Here is a 16,916-nt window from a genome sequence, read left to right on the forward strand (position 1 = left end):
AAATCATTCAGTGTTTCATAATCTGTTCAGAGCTAAAGAAGGTTCAGAATGTAGAAGTTTAGAAAATGGAAACTCCAAACAGCTGAAGCCAACAGGAAGCAGCTTAAAACAAACACAAGAGAAAATTCAGAGAAAAAAACAGTATAAAAACTGTAGTGATGATAGTGTCACTGATCATCTTCTGAACAACATTCTCCAAGAGGAAGGCATATCCATATCCAAGTCTACAATAAGAGAAGACTGCATGAAAGTAAATACGGAGGGTTCATTTGAAGATGCAAGCCTTGTTTTTTAGTCTTCTTTGCTAAAAACATCGGGGGGGAAAAGCCAGCACAGTTCTGGAAAAATATTCTTTGGACAGATGAAACCAAGATCAACCTCTAACAGAATGATGGCATGAAAAAAGTATGGAGAAGCAGTGACGGTAATCACTACTGAAGCAAATCCAGTATAAAAGCTCAGGAATCAGCAGCTCACACCTCGGTTTTTTTGAACAACTGTTTTTAGCTGCTGTGTTTTTGTGTTTCTGCAGACCTCAGACATCCTGTTGCTCTGGAGAACTGAAGCTCTAAAGGGCTCAGCCTTTATCTCCAAGAAACAAAGCTGATCATGGAGACCCACCAGGTCAGCTGATCTGTGGACAGCACGAGCATCTTTAGCTAAGTCTGAGAGGTGAGGTGAGCAGTCTTTGGAAGCCTTTACTGTCTGATAGTGATGTTTAAACGATGGCTTAGAGCAGGATTTTTTTATTATTTTGCTTTTGTTCTATTATTATGTTTAGTTTCTGCTTCAGAGATATTCTCTGAGGTATTCTCTGAAATGTTTCCCACTGTTGGACAAACCTTTCACAGTTTCTTCATAAAGGAGATCTCCTGTGTAGGGACGGGTACTGGTATGGCACCGGTTCTGACATAAACGGTAGTAACCAGACCGAAAAGCAGTGCACATTTCGGTGCTTTATTTCAGTGCTTTTTTTTTTCCCCGAGATGTTACACACTTTGGATTCTAGCCAATCATTTTACCTTTGCAAGCGTAGTAGGCTGGCCCAGGTACGTACGTTCTTTTAAGCAGAGCTACCGATTAAAAATGCCCAAGGCGAAGCGGTCAAAAGTCTGGCTGTACTTCACAGCAAAAGATGCAAACTCAGCAGCCTGCAACAAGTGCTTTAAGTGTCATGATCCTGGGTCTTTTGACCCAGCGTTTTAAGTTTGAGTTTATTTTGTTCATTAGGTTATCTAAGTTCATTTGGTTATTAGACTCCTTGTGTTTTCTTCCCCTGTATTTAAGTTTCCCCTCACCCTTCGTGTTTCATGCTGCGTGTCTTATGTTATCAAGTTTGTATTATCATGTCTGTCTCATGTTTCCTGTTTTATTTTGAAGGAGTCGTGTGTTCTTTGTTCATTGTATTTAGTTTCACTTCCCTTGTCCCCTCATTAGGCTCATGTCAGTCAGCTGTTCCTCCATGTGTTCCCACTTCCCCTAATCACCTCCTGTGTATTTAAGTCCTCTGTTTTCAGTGTGTGATTGTCAGGTCGTCTGTTGTCCACGCCATGTTTCCCATGCTTCCAAGTTCCTTGTCTAGGTTTTTCTTATTGTTTGTTTAGATTTCCCAGTTTAGGTTTGTGTTAATTTTGCTTCAGTTTGCCTTGCCCTTTGTTTGTACCTTTTTTACCAGCCATATTAAACGGCTCGCTTTTTGTTAACATTCAAGTTTTGTTCCCTGTTCCTTGGAGTCTGCATTTTGGGTCCTTCTTTCAATTCATACAGTCTGCCCTCGCCAGACTGTGACAGAACGACCTGACCATGCTGGACCCAGCGGACATTTATTTCAGTAACTTTTTTGAATTCAAGATTCGTGTTACACAGCTTCGTGGACTTTGGATTATCTCCTGTGCAGGGAAGCAGGGGGAGGAGAAGGAGGCTATTCGGGCTCAGTTGACCCGGATAGCCACGGCTAACCCAGGTTTTATGGACTGCCTGCCTGCAGACTTAAAGAACTTTGCTACAGCCACGATCTCCTCTGCCTCACCATCATCGCCTGAGCAGCAGCTGCCCGGTGTGCAGGCTGAATCACCCCAGCCCTGCGGTGATGCAGCTCTTCCTTCACCGGCTACGGGAGTAAGAGTCGGCTTATTCAGTCTCTCACCTGTGTCCATGCCTGTGTCGCCACTGCAGCAGACAAGTGCTGCGTTTTCCTCACCTCAACCGGTGGCTGCTTCCAGCGCTACATTCATCTCAGCCGTAGCGGCGCCGGCCTCCACAACCACGGCTTCCAGGAGGAGGCGGCGTCCAGGTCGTCACCACGGCTCACAGCAGCATGAGGTGGGTGGTTATATTCTGAATCCACGCGTTTTTTCTAAGGACAATATTGGAACAAACACTGCCTTAAAGATTCATGGGCATGTTTATGAAATGACTAAGACTGAAAAATCACCAGCCAAGTCTTCCACGGAATATCTTATCCCTCTGCACAATTACCTAGCATCCCTGTGTATTGATCATGCTACGAACTTTGCTTCCAAGAAGCCAAATTATAAGACTGTTTGCACTGGAAGTGCTAGCCATGAGGCTCAGCTAAGCCACTGTGGGACCGAGATCAAGGCCAGGTTGGAGCCAGGGGCTGAGTTGGAGTTTGTGCAGCCTTTTCCTGTGTCTGCTGGAGGGCCCGAGGAGCCCGTCCGGCCTCATGCCACGTCGGCTGGAGGGCCCGAGGAGCCCGTCCAGCCTCATGCCACGTCGGCTGCCACGTTGGCTGCCACGTCGGCTGGAGGGCCGTCCAGCCTCATGCCATGTCGGCTGCCACGTCGGCTGGAGGGCCCGAGGAGCCCGTCCAGCACCATGCCACGTCAGCTGGGGGTTCTAGTGAGCCCGTCCAGCCACCTTCTGCTTCACCACCTGTGGCCTCCGCGCCGCCACCTGCAGCGCCGCCACCTGCAGCGCCGCCACCTGCAGCGCCGCCACCTGCAGCGCCGCCACCTGCGGCTCCCGTGCCGCTGCCGCCGCCACCTGCAGCGCCGCCACCTGCGGCTCCCGTGCCGCCGCCACCTGCAGCGCCGCCACCTGCGGCTCCCGTGCCGCCGCCTGCAGTACCGCCACCTGCGGCTCCTGTGCCGCCGCCTGCAGTACCGCCACCTGCAGCGCTACCGCCTGCTGCTTCCGCGCCTGTTCCTGCCTCGCCTCAGTCAGAGGTCTCCGCACCTGCTGGCCCTGCCTCGCCTCAGTCAGAGGTCTCCGCACCTGCTGGCCCTGCCTCGCCTCAGTCAGAGGTCTCCGCACCTGCTGGCCCTGCCTCGCCTCAGTCAGAGGTCTCCGCACCTGCTGGCCCTGCCTCGCCTGGTCCTGTTGCGCCAGCTGGAGGTTCAGCCAAGCCCGTCCAGCATCCTTCCACGCCGCCACCTGCGGCTTCCACGCCGCCACCTGCAGCTTCCACGCCGTCGCCTGCGGCTTCCACGCCGTCGCCTGCAGCGCCATTATCTGGTCCTGCCTCGCCTGGTCCTGCCAGGACCCAGCCAGAGGTCGACGCCACGCCTCTGCTCGTCTCGCCTGCCAGGACCCAGCCAGAGGTCGACGCCACGCCTCTGCTCGTCTCGCCTGCCAGGACCCAGCCAGAGGTCGACGCCACGCCTCTGCTCGTCTCGCCTGCCAGGACCCAGCCAGAGGTCGACGCCACGCCTCTGCTCGTCTCGCCTGCCAGGACCCAGCCAGAGGTCGACGCCACGCCTCTGCTCGTCTCACCTGCCAAGCCACATCCACGTCCAGCATGGCTGTTTCCGGGGCCTGTCAAAACAGCCTGTTCACGGAAACCCACCAAACCACCCGAGGGGTCACATCCACACTACCGTCGACCACCTGCCAAGCCACCTGAGAGGTCTTGTCTACGCCATCGACCGCCTGCCAAGCCGCCCGACAGGTCTCGTCCACGTCGCCGCCGGCCGCCTGCCAAGCCGCCTGCCAAGCCGCCTGCCAAGCCGCCTGCCAAGCCGCCTGCCAAGCCGCCTGCCAAGCCGCCTGCCAAGCCGCCTGCCAAGCCGCCTGAGTGTGGCCAGCCATACCTGCTTCGCCACTGCCACCTTCCTCGTGGCCGGCCCCCTGAACCTTTGAACAATGAACTGTTATGCTATCAACCTCCAGGACGGCCCCCCGAACTAATTAACTGTGGACTTTTGTGCCGTCACCCTCCAGGTCGGCCCCCTGAACTACTTCGCCACGAACTCCTTTTCTGCCGAGATCATGGTCGCCCTCCTGAAACAGGGTCTCGGACTCTTAAGCCCTTGTGTTTGGACTGAGTGCTTCAGCTTCTTTGTTTTTTGTGGTTTTGTTTCCAGTCTGTTAAGTTTACATGTCTTGAGTTCCGTCAGTGTGTTTCCTGTTTTACTTTCACAGTCTGTCCTATGTTAATGTTTCTAGTTTTGCTTCCCTTGTCTCGTCCTGCCTAATTACTCCCAGCTGTGGTCTCCTCCTGTGGCTCATTCCCCCTCGTTATCCCTCAGTGTATTTAAGCCCCATGTTTCTCTTTGTCAGGGTTGCGTCCTCCCTCATAGCTGTGTGATTTTTCCCCGTGGCGCCTTGTGCTTTAGGTTTCCCAGTTTAGTTTTGTATTGTTTTTCGTGTCCCACTCCATGCCAGCAATAAAGCTGTGTTTTTTGAGTTTACTTTTTGTCTCTGCGAGTTTGCGTTTGGGTCCTACTCTTGCCTGCACACAGCCGCATTGTGACATTAAGGTGATACTGTCAAAGGAGGTAACTCCTCGAATCTGATGAAACACCTGGCGACGCATAGCGTTTTTTTGTTTTTGTTTTTTTTGTTTTTTTTTTAAAGCCGAGAAATGCGCCGTATTTGATAGCTTGCTGCGAGACCTCACACCGAGCACATCTACTGCGGGTGTGGTGCCTGTTATCAGACCCGGAGTTGGCAACATCCCCCAAGAACCCGCAGAGGAGAGTCCTGGCCCCTAGCCCTGCCAGTGTAGCAGGAATGATGACGGATTATGATGGCAGCAGCAGCCATTCTTCTCTGGGCGAGTAGCTTAATGTTGTTCGTGTTTAATTTACGTTGACTAGGCTAACCACGTTATTAAATTAATGCAGTAAGGTGAACTAGCAAACACTGTCGTAGTTACATGTGGCTGTCTTCTTGTTTGATGGCAGATACTCCCTTCACCCTGGCCAAAAAGGCTAAAAGGACCAAAGAAAAACTGGGGAAACAGCTAAACATGAGAGGTTTTTAGACAAAGTTTATGTTTTTTTTCCATTGTTTAAGCACTGCTTCCAGCCAAGTGTGATACCATATATGCCCTATAGCTGCAGAAAAGGCTAACATTGTTATCTTTTTACAAAAAAACAGCTAAACATGAGAGGTTTTTGGACAAAGTGTGTGTTCTCCATTCTTTAAGCACCGGTTCGCGCACCGTTTAAGCGCCGGCACCGTTTCAAAAGTACCGGTTTGGTACTAGTATCGGATAAAACCTAAACAATACCCATCCCTACTCCTGTGGAGTCCACCTGTGCACACACAGTACTACCAAACTCATCTCATACTGAACACACACACTTTATAGGAATCATCAGTACTTTGACTGTTTCTCAGGTTAGCTTCAGGTTAGCCATTTAGCATTTCTCCAGTCTGAGTCACAGAGCGTCACATGATGTGACAGAAGCTGATTGGTCAGTTGCAGTGATGGTGGTGGAGCAGCATTAATGATGATGCTGTAGAACACGGGGATATCAGACTGTTAGTGGGTTTAGTCATTCCTGCTGCACTGTTTGTCCTTCTTATTGCAGTGACCTGCTGGGAGCTCACACTGTTCTCTGTAGAAATGATGTCAGTCTGACTCGTCACATGCTGGGGGGCATGTTTGATGTTTGCTCTTCTGGAAACTCTCAGTATAAAATATGGAATATGCAAAGGAGACACGCTTCAGTCTTTATGGACCTGTTTCTATACCTGCCACCATCATTCTAAATGTTTGTACATCAGCTTATGATGTAGAAGAAGACTCTCCTGAGTTTCTCAGGAGGAGAGTCTTCTCCAAGCACGACATCCCAGTGTACTTCAGACCCAGCCACACACTCATACAAAAACTGGTTCATCCCAAAGACAAAACTCCTAAACACAAACTAAACAACGTGGTGTATGCTGTACAGTGTAGTGAGGAATGCTCAGACCTCTACATTGGGGAGACCAAACGGCCACTTCATAAACACATGGCACAACATAGAAGAGCCACCTCCATGGGACAAGACTCAGCGGTTCATTTGCATCTGAAGGACAAAGGTCACTCTTTCAAGGATGCCAATGTTCACATTTTGGACTGAGAAGACAGATGGTTTGAAAGAGGAGTGAAAGAAGCATCTATGTCCACTGTGAACGACCACCTTTGAACACAGGCGGGGCTTACGACACCAACTGTCTGTCATCTATAATCCAGTTTTGAAATCCCTTCCCAGACGCCTTAACGCCCACTCACATCCTGGGCCTCAGGACCTCACATGATAGGGTGGGGCTAGGTTTCACTATGGGTTCACCTGAAACCTTGGCTGATTGTGACCCGCACCTGTTTTCACACCTTGGCTCGTGTAATTAGGTAGAGGATCAATAGGGTGTCCATGTCCCTCTTGGGGGACACTCCCATAGGGCTTAAAATCTGGGACTCTCCACCATTTGCTCTTAGAACTGAAGAAGCTTCTCGGATAAGAGTTGAAACGTCTTCAAGAAACTTAAAGAAGTCCAGTCTACTCTTCACCTGCTTCATTGTCACTGTGTGGGTGAAGCTGCCTGAGCCCTGCCCATACAGAAATGAGAGAAAAACAAGTCCCAGTTTTTAAAAGCTCCAAACTTCCAAATAACAAAACCAAAGAAGAAGAAAACAGAATTTACCATGAAGATCCTCAGTGTGGATCAGTATAATATCAGCCTGATGTCTGTAGTTTAGTGTCAGCACAACTTTCACATCATATTCATCTCAGCACAACTAAAACACGGTGACTGACCTCAGAGTTTCAAGTCCACATCCTGGACTCTCCAGAAAACGACACAGCTGCTTCACTCCTGAATCCTGGAGGCTGTTTTTACTCAGGTCCAGCTCTCTCAGATGGGAGGGGTTGGACTTCAGTGCTGCTGCCAGATAATCACAGCTGATCTCTGACAAACCACAGTGTTTCAATCTTTATAAAGAATGAAAGAAGTAAGTTTAGTACACAAAGTTTGTGCTTGAAATCATTCAGTGTTTCATAATCTGTTCAGAACTGAAGAAGGTTCAGAATGTAGAACTTTAGAAAATGGAAACTCCAAACAGCTGAAGCCAACAGGAAGCAGCTTCAAACAAACACAAGAGAAAATTTGGAGAAAAAACTCTGAATTTTATTGATTTATACAGCGTCAAATCACAACATCAGTTGCCTCAAGGTGCTTTGATTTTAAGGTAGACCCTACAATAATACAACTGAGAAAACCCCAACAATTTTATGACCCCCTATGATCAAGCGCTTTGCGACAGTGAGAGGGAAAAAGTCTGTATTAAAGAGTTGGGATTGGGGGGGACCAGACATAAATATAAGTTATGCTTGAATGCAGAGACGTGTTTAAACACATAGTGAGTGAGAAACACTCAATGAATCATGGGAATAAATGCAGTAATAAATGCATGAACAAGCTTTTTAGCATCTCTCAATAACATCTCCCGAAATAGCAATATGTCGGATGACATCAAATATGTCATCCGACATATTTGTTTAATATGTGCATTGAAGGACATATCCTGGTCAAAAATTACTCCAAGGTTCCTGACAGTGTTAATGGAGACTAAGGTAATGCCATCCAGAGTAAGAATTTAAGATGGTGGCGCAGACACTCGCAGCAGCTGCTCTCCGTCCCGACAAAACAGTGTTCCTGTCTTTGTTATGCTCTTTTTCACAAAAATGCTCTTACAGTTGTGAGCTCCTGCTCAAAATCAACAGAAGCAAATCCACAAACTTTTCACACATGGAAGAGCTACAAATCACACTGAGGAACTGCATCAGCAGCCCCCGCTACTAGATCTCGCTCACTGTGGAAACGTTTCAGGCGGTGCGAGAGGAGACAGAAGAGGGGTAAGCGCGGAGGCATCTGGAGTAGGCTAGCGACTAATCCACACAAACCCACTATTCCCACCATCGTACTGTCCAAAGTGCGCTCCTTGGACAACTGGATCATGTACGCTTACTTCGGTCCACTTTGAAGTCAGTGAGGGAGTGGGGCTTAACAATAACATTCCCAACAGTGCCATTCAACTCAACTGGCTAACGGGCAGACAGAGCTCTTGCCGAAGGGGGTAAGGCTCGCGGAGGGGGACTCTGTGTTTACACCAATGCCTGGTGTCGTGACGCTGTTGTGACTTGCAAACACTGTTCAGCTCTGCTGGAGCTTATGATCATCAAGTACAGACCGTTCTACCTACCGAGGGATTTCTCAGCCATATTGTTTGTTGCTGTCTATATCCCTCCTGCTCCAAAAACAACAACAGGAGTGAGGCACTGAATGAACTGTATCAGCATGTCAGTGAGCAGCAGACAGCCCACCCAGATGCTTTTCTCATCCTAGCGGATGATTTCAATCATGCAGACCCAAAGACTGTGCTTCCCAAACTGCACAAACACATTAAATTTCCCACTTCGGGAAACAACATTTTGGACAATGTTTTCACCACCCAGAGAGGAGATTACAAAGCCCTCCCCCACCTTGGTGCCTCTGATCACATCACTGTTATGCTAATGCCAGCATACAGGCCCTGGTCAAAGTCACCAAACCAGTTTGTAAGCAGGTACGTGTGTGGCCAGAAGGGTCCTCAGAGGCACTGCAAGACTGCTTTTCCACCACAGGCTGCCACACACGACAACACGACAGACTTTCAGGAATATACAGAAACTGTCACTGCCTATATCTGAAAATGCATCGATGATGTCACAGAGACCAGGACTATCACTGTCCAGGCCAATCAGAAACCATGGCTCACAGATGAGGTCTACAGGCTCCTGAGGGTGAGAAATGCAGCCTTCAGAGATGGGGATGAGGTGAGCCTAAGAACAGCAAGGGCAAACCTGTCACATGGCATCAGAGAGGTGGAAAGGCAGCACTCCAGGAGGATTTTGCAAAGCTTCAGTGACAGCAGAGATACTCGGAGGCTGTGGCAAGGAATACAAACCATCACAGACTACAAGCCCACTCCGCAGACAGCTGTCAGTTCCACCTTTTTACCAGATGAGCTAAACAAATTCTTCGCTCGCTGAGGCACAGAACTACACCCCCGCACAGAAGACTGTGCTGCGGAACTCACAGATGTCTTCACAGACATCTTTAATACATCACTGAGCCAGGCTGTCGCTCCCACAGGCCTCAAAGCCTCCACCATCATTCTTGTACCAAAGAAGTCATCGACTACCATCTGGTCGCACTCACCTCATCATTATTAAGTGCTTTTAACGGTTAGTCATGCATCAAATCAAAACATCTCTTCCCCCCAACCTGGATCCATTTCAGTTCGCATACCGGTCAAACTGCTCGACTGATGATGCAATTCCAACTGCCCTTCACTCAGCCCTCACACATCTGGACACTAGAGACTCATACATTAGAAAATTTTTCACAGACTTCAGTTCAGCATTCAACACAATCATTCCCCAGCAACTCATTCACAAACTGGATCGGCTGAGGATCAGCACATTACTGTGTAACTGGCTGCTGGATTTCCTGACAGGAAGACAGCAGACAGTACGGGTCGGCAGCAACACCTCCAGCACAAGAAGACTGAATACGGGGGCTCCCCAAGGATGTGTGTTGAGCCCCCTTCTCTTCACTCTGGTGACCCATGCCTGCACACCATCACACAGCTCCAACCTATTCATCAAATAATTCACTCCCTGCTCTCACACACACGAACTCCAGACCTGCATCCACCGCTTCCCTCTGAACCCCCGACCTCCCCCCAGACATACAAAACTCTGAACCTCCACCATCTCCTTTTCACTGACTGCCCCACCCCTACCTGCACACAAACTCTTGCTCACAAGCACTCTGATTGTGTTGGACATTGTTGTTTATGTAAGATTTTGTATTGTATTGTATTGTGTTGTACATAAGACCTAGTGAGCACTGTCGGAGCATTGCATTTTCAAATTCCTGTATGACCTGTACATATGGTTTTTGACAATAAAGCTGACTTTGACTTTGACTTTGAATCTGGTTAGATACCATATATCTAAGATTTTCATGGTCGAGTACAATAACCTCAGTTTGATCTGAATTTAGAAGGAGAAAATTAGAGGTCATCCAGGTCTTTATGTCTTTAAGACATTCCTGCAGTGTAACTAATTGGTGTGTGTTATCTGGCTTCATGGACAGATAAAGTTGGGTGTCATCTGCATAGCAGTGAAAATGTATGCTATGCCTTCTGATGATGTTGCCTAAGGGAAGGATGTATAATGTAAACAGAATTGGTCCTAGCACTGAACCCTGTGGTTTGTGGTGTGGTGCATCAGTATAATATCAGCCTTATGTCTGCAGTTTAGTGAAGGCATAACTTTCACATAATATTCATCTCAGCAAAACTAAAACATGGTGACTGACCTCAGAGTTTCAAGTCCACATCCTGGACTCTCTAGAAAATCACACAGCTTCTTCAATCCTGAATCCTGCAGGTTGTTCTTACTCAGGTCCACATCTCTCAGATGGGAGGGGTTGGATTTCAGTGCTGCTGCCAGATAATCACAGCTGATCTCTGACAAACCACAGTTGCTCAATCTGTATAAAAAATGAAAGATGTAAGTTTATTAGAGAAAGTCTGTGCTTGGAATCCAACAAGGTAAGCGGAGCATGTCTGACTATGCAATAGATAGATTAATGCAGACCTTACCAGAGTGTGGAGCCTGCCCCCTGGGGGGGGGGGGGGGGGGGGGGGGGGGTTGCAGAGCAATTGCAGGGGGGGCGCTGTATGAATTCCCACAAAAAAAAAAAGAACTCTGCTAGCTAGCATAATGGACAGGTTTTTGACGGGGCTCGCACACAAACGAAAAGCAGAAGATGAAGCATCACCAAATATGCATACAGACCCACTTCCTTGTCTGTGAAGGTTCTCAGTCATCCAGGTCATCGTAGTCAAAGGAGCTTGCAAAGAAAAGCGTCTGGACTTCTTTAAGTTGCTTGAAGACATTTCACCTCTCATCCGAGAAGCTTCTTCAGTTCTAAGGTCAAATGGCGGAGAGTCCCAGATTTAAACCCAGTGGGAGTATCCCCCCAAAGAGGGACAAAAGGACCCCATGATGATCCTCTTATCATCACCCTCTAATCTTCAAGCAACTTAAAGAAGTCCAGACGCTTTTCTTTGCAAGCTCCTTTGACCCACTTCCTTCCAAACCAAAAAGCAGAAAATATGATGAAGCATATCTTGCGCTTGGCTTCGCCTGTGCAACGGTGGGTAATGAGGAGAGGCCGCAGTGTGTTGTCTGTCTTAAAATGCTAGCTTGTGACAGTTTAAAGCCTAACAAGCTAAGACACCACTTGGAGACAAAACCTCCAGAGCACAAAAACAAATCAGTAGACTTTTTCAGACAAAAACTTCGAAATTGTCGTGGTCAACAGTGTCTCTTTACTAAAGCTGCATCTGTTTCGACAAATGCTCTTCTCAGCTCCTATAAAGTTGCCTACCGAGTGGCTCGGTGTAAAAAGCCGCACAAAATTGCAGAAGAATTAATACTTCCCTGTGCTATGGATATGGTTTCAACTATGATTGACGACGCAGCAGCCAGCAAACTACGGGGTATTCCTCTGTCCAATAATACCATCGGCAGGCGCATTTATGATATGTCAAAGGACATAGAGGAGCAACTTATTGATAAGGTGCGTGACAGCCGCTTTTCTCTGCAGATGGATGAAGCCACTGATAGTAAGAAAGACTGCTTACTGATAACGTATGTCAGATTCATTGATGGAGATGAGATGAGGGAGGAATTACTTTTCCGCAAACAAGTTCTTACCAGAGCCACTGCAGAAGAACTGTTTAAAATCACAGACTCTTACTTAAAACAGGCCAAGCTGAAATGGGAGGACTGTGTGGGGATTTGCACAGACGGGGCGCAGGCTATGGCTGGGAAACGAGGAGGGCTGCAAGCGCTCATCAAGCGTGTCTCCCCCAATGTGCAGTGGACGCACTGTATGATACACCGCGAAGCACTGGCGTCTAAACAGCTCAGTCCTGAGCTGAGTAACGTAATGACTGATGTCATCACCACAGTCAACTACATCAAAACACGACCTGTGAAAGCCCGGATTTTTTCGGCACTGTGTGAAGAAATGGGCTCCGACCACACAGCCGTTTTGTATCACAGCAAGTCCCGATGGCTGTCACGTGGGAAGGTGCTATCCAGGGTCTTTTAACTGCGAGATGAGATCTGCATCTTTTTGAAGGAAGAGGGCAGTGATCTTACCAACAAATTTAACTGTTACAACTTTCTCATGAAACTGGCATACCTCAGTGACATGTTCCTGAAACTCAATGAACTAAATTTGCAGATGCAGGGCACAAACACTCACCTCCCACATCTGACAGATAAAGTCACATCATTTGTCAGAAAACTTGAAATGTGGAAGCAGCGAGTGAAAGATGGAAACGTGGACTCATTTGAGAATTTGAAATCATTCATTGAAGACAACAAGCTGCAGAATACAGTAATCCCATGCATGAAAGAACACATGTCTGCCCTTCAGAAACATTTCCAGAGATATTTCCTGGTGCAAGATTCCAAAGAATATGACTGGATCCGTGACCCCTTCAGTGCAACACCCCCTGCTGACTTCAGCACATCCGAGGAGGAACAGTTCATTGATCTTACCTGTGATTCAACTAAGAGGCTGCAGTTTAATTCAAAGATCCTGGCTGCATTTTGAATTGGAGTGGACAAAGATTACCCACTGCTGGGTAAGAGAGCCCTGGCAATACTTCTTCCTTTTGCCACATCCTACTTATGCGAGGTAGGCTTTTCTGCTGTGGCTTCAATCAAAACAAAGTACAGATCAAAGCTGGACATTGAAAATGAACTCAGAGTGGCTGTCTTAAAACTGCAACCCAGGTTTGAGAAGATCTGCAGCAACAGGCAGGCTCACACCAGTCACTGAAAAGATGTGAGGATTAAATGTGGGGTTATTTTGCAACAAACCTTTAATTTTTTTTATTTTTCCTCTCAGGGAGTTGTTCATATTTGTAAACCCATTTTGCACAGAGAGGCATTTAAAAAAAATATGAGGCAGTTTTGAATATTCTTGCACTGGAAAAAAAAAAACAACTACACAAAAATAATTATACGATAAAGATGGTTTGTTTTTCTGTTATTTCATTTCAACCTGTAATTTATTACTGTTAACGTTCATTTCCTCAATTGTTTACAAAAGGTTTTGAGGTGGTAAATAAACAGGAATGGGTGTGTGTGGTTGAAGGTTGTGTTTGTGCGGGGGGGGGAGGCAGCAAAAAAAGTTTGGGAACCGCTGTGTTAATGAATTAATGTCTTTATGCATTAAGGTGGATGAGCGGCTGCGGGCTCGCCGGACACAGCGAAACTACACATCCCATGAGGCACTGGGGCAACTGGGAGCGAGTGCCGCGCCCGAATCTGTTTTTCCCCGAGCACCTGGGAGTGGGGGCAGTGAGGAAGAACCCATGCAGTTAGGCAGCTCTCATCTCTCTACGGCCGAACGCGAACGCTGAATCTCAGCTGGTGAGTGCCTGTACTGCAGTCGCAAAGGACATGTTGTCGCCACCTGCCCGTCGCGAGCAAAAGGGCGCGCCCACCAGTAACGGTAGGAGTACTGGTGGGTGGACTCGGTCAAGACAAATCTCCTCCACGATTAATGCTTCCAGCTAAAGTTCTCGTCCACTCAGAGTGTCATTCTCTGTCCGTTTTAATTGACTCAGGTGCCGAACAGAACTTTATTGACTCGGAATTAGCTCAACAGCTCTGTCTGAATCTGGACCCCTTGCCTCATGCCCTGCGTGTCACTGCTTTGTCAGGACAGCGCCTTCCCGACATTACGCACGTTTCCGGACCTGTAACACTCATCCTGTCAGGCAACCATTTGGAAGAGATTTGTTTTTTTTTCTTCCGAGCCACTCAAACTCCGCTGGCTTTGGGGCATCCCTGGCTTCAACAACACAACCCACATATCAATTGGCAGAAGGGATGTATCACTGGGTGGGGGGAGGAGTGCCACATGACTTGCCTAAAAGCTGCCTTGACTTCCAGCCGGGTGGCCTCTCCATCAGAGCCGCCTGTGTCTTCCGACTTCCGTTCCCTCGGTTTATCATGACCTTGCTAAGGTTTTTCGGAAAGACCATGCAGAGTCACTCCCTCCGCACCGTCCTTACGACTGTGCTATTGACCTGCTACCCGGCACTTCATTGCCAACCAGTCGTCTCTATAGCCTCTCTCTCCCTGAGCGAGAGGCTATGGAGAAATACATCTCTGAATCCCTTTCTGCCGGCATCATTCGCGCTTCCTCCTCTCCTGTCGCCGCTGGGTTTTTCTTTGTGGAAAAAAAAGACAAAATACTCCGACTATGCATCAATTACCGCGGGCTGAATAAAATCACCGTCCAGAACAAATACCCGCTGCCCCTTCTCACCTTCACCTTCGAACTCCTTCAGGGCGTAACCATTTTTAGCAAGTTGGATTTGAGAAAAGCTTACCATCTGGTCCGCATTTGCGAAGGTGATGAGTGGAAAACTGCCTTTAACACCCACCTGGGACATTTCGAGTACTTGGTGATGCACTTCGGCTTAACCAACGGCCCAGCAGTTTTTCAGGCATTAGTTAATGATGTGCTTCGGGATTTTATTAACCACTTCATTTTCGTGTACTTAGACGACATTGTGATCTTTTCAAAATCCCAGTCAGAACATGAAAACCACGTCAGGCATGTTCTACAACGCCTCCTAGAGAATCAACTGTTTGTCAAGGGAGAAAAATGGGAATTCCATGTCTCCACAGTCGCCTTTCTAGGTTACATAATCGACCGAGGGAACCTCCGTCCGGACCAAGCTAAGGTAAAAGCTGTTGTGGACTGGCCAAAGCCTCCGAATCGACTCCAGTTGCAGCGGTTCCTTGGATTTGCAAACTTTTACAGGAGGTTTATTCAGGACTTCAGCTGAGTTGCCTTGCCTCTCACTCAACTAACCTCTCCAAAAGTTCCTTTTCAGTGGACCGACGCGGCCAAGTCTGCTTTTCAAGAACTTAAGAACCTGTTCTCTTCAGCACCCGTCCTGGTCCAGCCTGACCTCACATTTCCGTTATACAGTTATACAGTTATTGGTTCATAGGAAAAGTAATCCCGGACGTGGAGGTCCGGCAAATAAACCTTGGGTTGGGCAAGGTTTTCTGACGTGAAGCAGAATTTCAGGAAGCCAAGTGTGTGATAGTAGGTAATTCTGAATGAAAATCAATGTTGACATTGTTGATTTAATGTTGATAAATGTCAGTGGATCTGGCGTGGTCCCTGTAAAGAAACATTGCTGGTTTTTAGAAGTTTTTACTGCCTATATCTGAATCCGCCGTGATTCAGTGAAAACGTCAAGGTTGACTGATTTGACACTGACTGTTTTGAGTTTTGAGCATCATTAACTGCGGTAATATACAGGTACTGAATGTTGATGGGTCTTCTGAGGTCCATTTGATAAAGTTCTTGGTTAAATAAATGATAGAAACAGTTTTTCAATTGTGTGGAGAATTTTAAATACTGATGTTGCATTTTCTCCGTACTCGGTGCATTGTGTGGACTTATATCAGGATTATAAGTCCAAAGTTCATGACCTGGAGGTTATTCATCGTGTTTAAAGCAGAACAGAAATTACAAAAGGATATCTAAAGTCATATTTTGTGTAAATTGAGGAAAACTCACCATATATGTTCACTTTTTCTTCGTTTGAAGGCACACACACATTAACACACACACAGGTCTTGGGTGTGAGGTACTTCCTCTTTTTAATTTTAAACTGCGACACGTGTTCATTGAACTAGAACTTTTGAAGGACATTGAGAGAATATAGTTGAAGATTTAAGTACTTTTTTGAGTTTGGAGAAATATAAGTATTTAATGGACGATCCTAACATCCCCTTTTTTTGAGTGGCAGGGTGACCTTATTGCTTCATCCTTGAGGATTGAACTAACATGTGTACCTGAAGGGATTCATGCGTACTTTGTCATTTGCTGTGAAACAGTGGACGCACAATATGAATATTCCACATCCGCAGATTTAACTGAAGAGCAATTTCGCCAGTTCCTGACCGAGTGTCTAGTCATTTTCCAAGGCCTAGCTAATCCTTCTGAGTGAAATAGTTACCAAAGTAACAGGTTGTTGACAAAATACATAGACTGTTTTTAAGAGGGTGATTTTTGACTGTTATTAAGTGGCCATTTTTGTGCATGTAGAAAACTAAATAGATTAAACTGTGATATTTTCAGTGAAATCATAAAAGTGTCATTGGGTGCGGTCACTTCCCTTTTTCTCTGGGACTTTCTTAAAGGCTTAATACGCACTTAAAATTTGAGACCTACTTCCCTTTTTGTAGAAAAGAGTATGTTCAATTGTTTCTTATTGATTTCTAAAGACAACCTACATTGTTGAGGTGCCTGATTTTGATTTAGAGTTTGAAATAGTGGATATTCATGTACACATTGTTGTTTATTGCTAATTAATTTCAGAATTTTCCTTTATTAATGTTGAGAAGCTGGGATCTCACAGGCAAATAATAGGGCGCGGCTTTGTTCCTCTTTTTCGAGTACATTGACATGTTTAATTATTTCACATTGAGCGCTGATTTAACACAGGAAGGTGAAGTGAATTGTTTTGAGATTTACCTCTACGGAGAAATACTTAATATTTGCTTTGGCATTTTACT

The 16,916-nt window shown here is 46.8% G+C and overlaps 1 protein-coding gene across 2 annotated transcripts in view; it reads right to left on the bottom strand.

Moving 5' to 3' along the window:
* Positions 1-16,916, bottom strand: part of LOC146380883 (protein NLRC3-like) — a 53,719-nt gene that overhangs the window by 257 nt on the left and 36,546 nt on the right. Inside the window, exons 5-6 of one of the 2 annotated variants that reach the window (XM_084940276.1) lie at positions 10,600-10,773; positions 6,990-7,163 (exon numbers count right to left, since the gene is read on the bottom strand). In XM_084940276.1, the coding sequence (XP_084796402.1) occupies positions 6,990-7,163; positions 10,600-10,773 (348 nt within the window). Of the gene's footprint in view, positions 1-6,970; positions 7,164-10,599; positions 10,774-16,916 lie in introns of those variants that run through there. The other variant, XM_084940277.1, reaches the window with a different exon arrangement.

The sequence above is a fragment of the Perissodus microlepis genome, chromosome 9, assembly GCF_051167445.1.
Source record: "Perissodus microlepis isolate ML-2025 ecotype Zambia chromosome 9, ASM5116744v1, whole genome shotgun sequence".
Lineage (NCBI taxonomy): Eukaryota > Metazoa > Chordata > Actinopteri > Cichliformes > Cichlidae > Perissodus > Perissodus microlepis.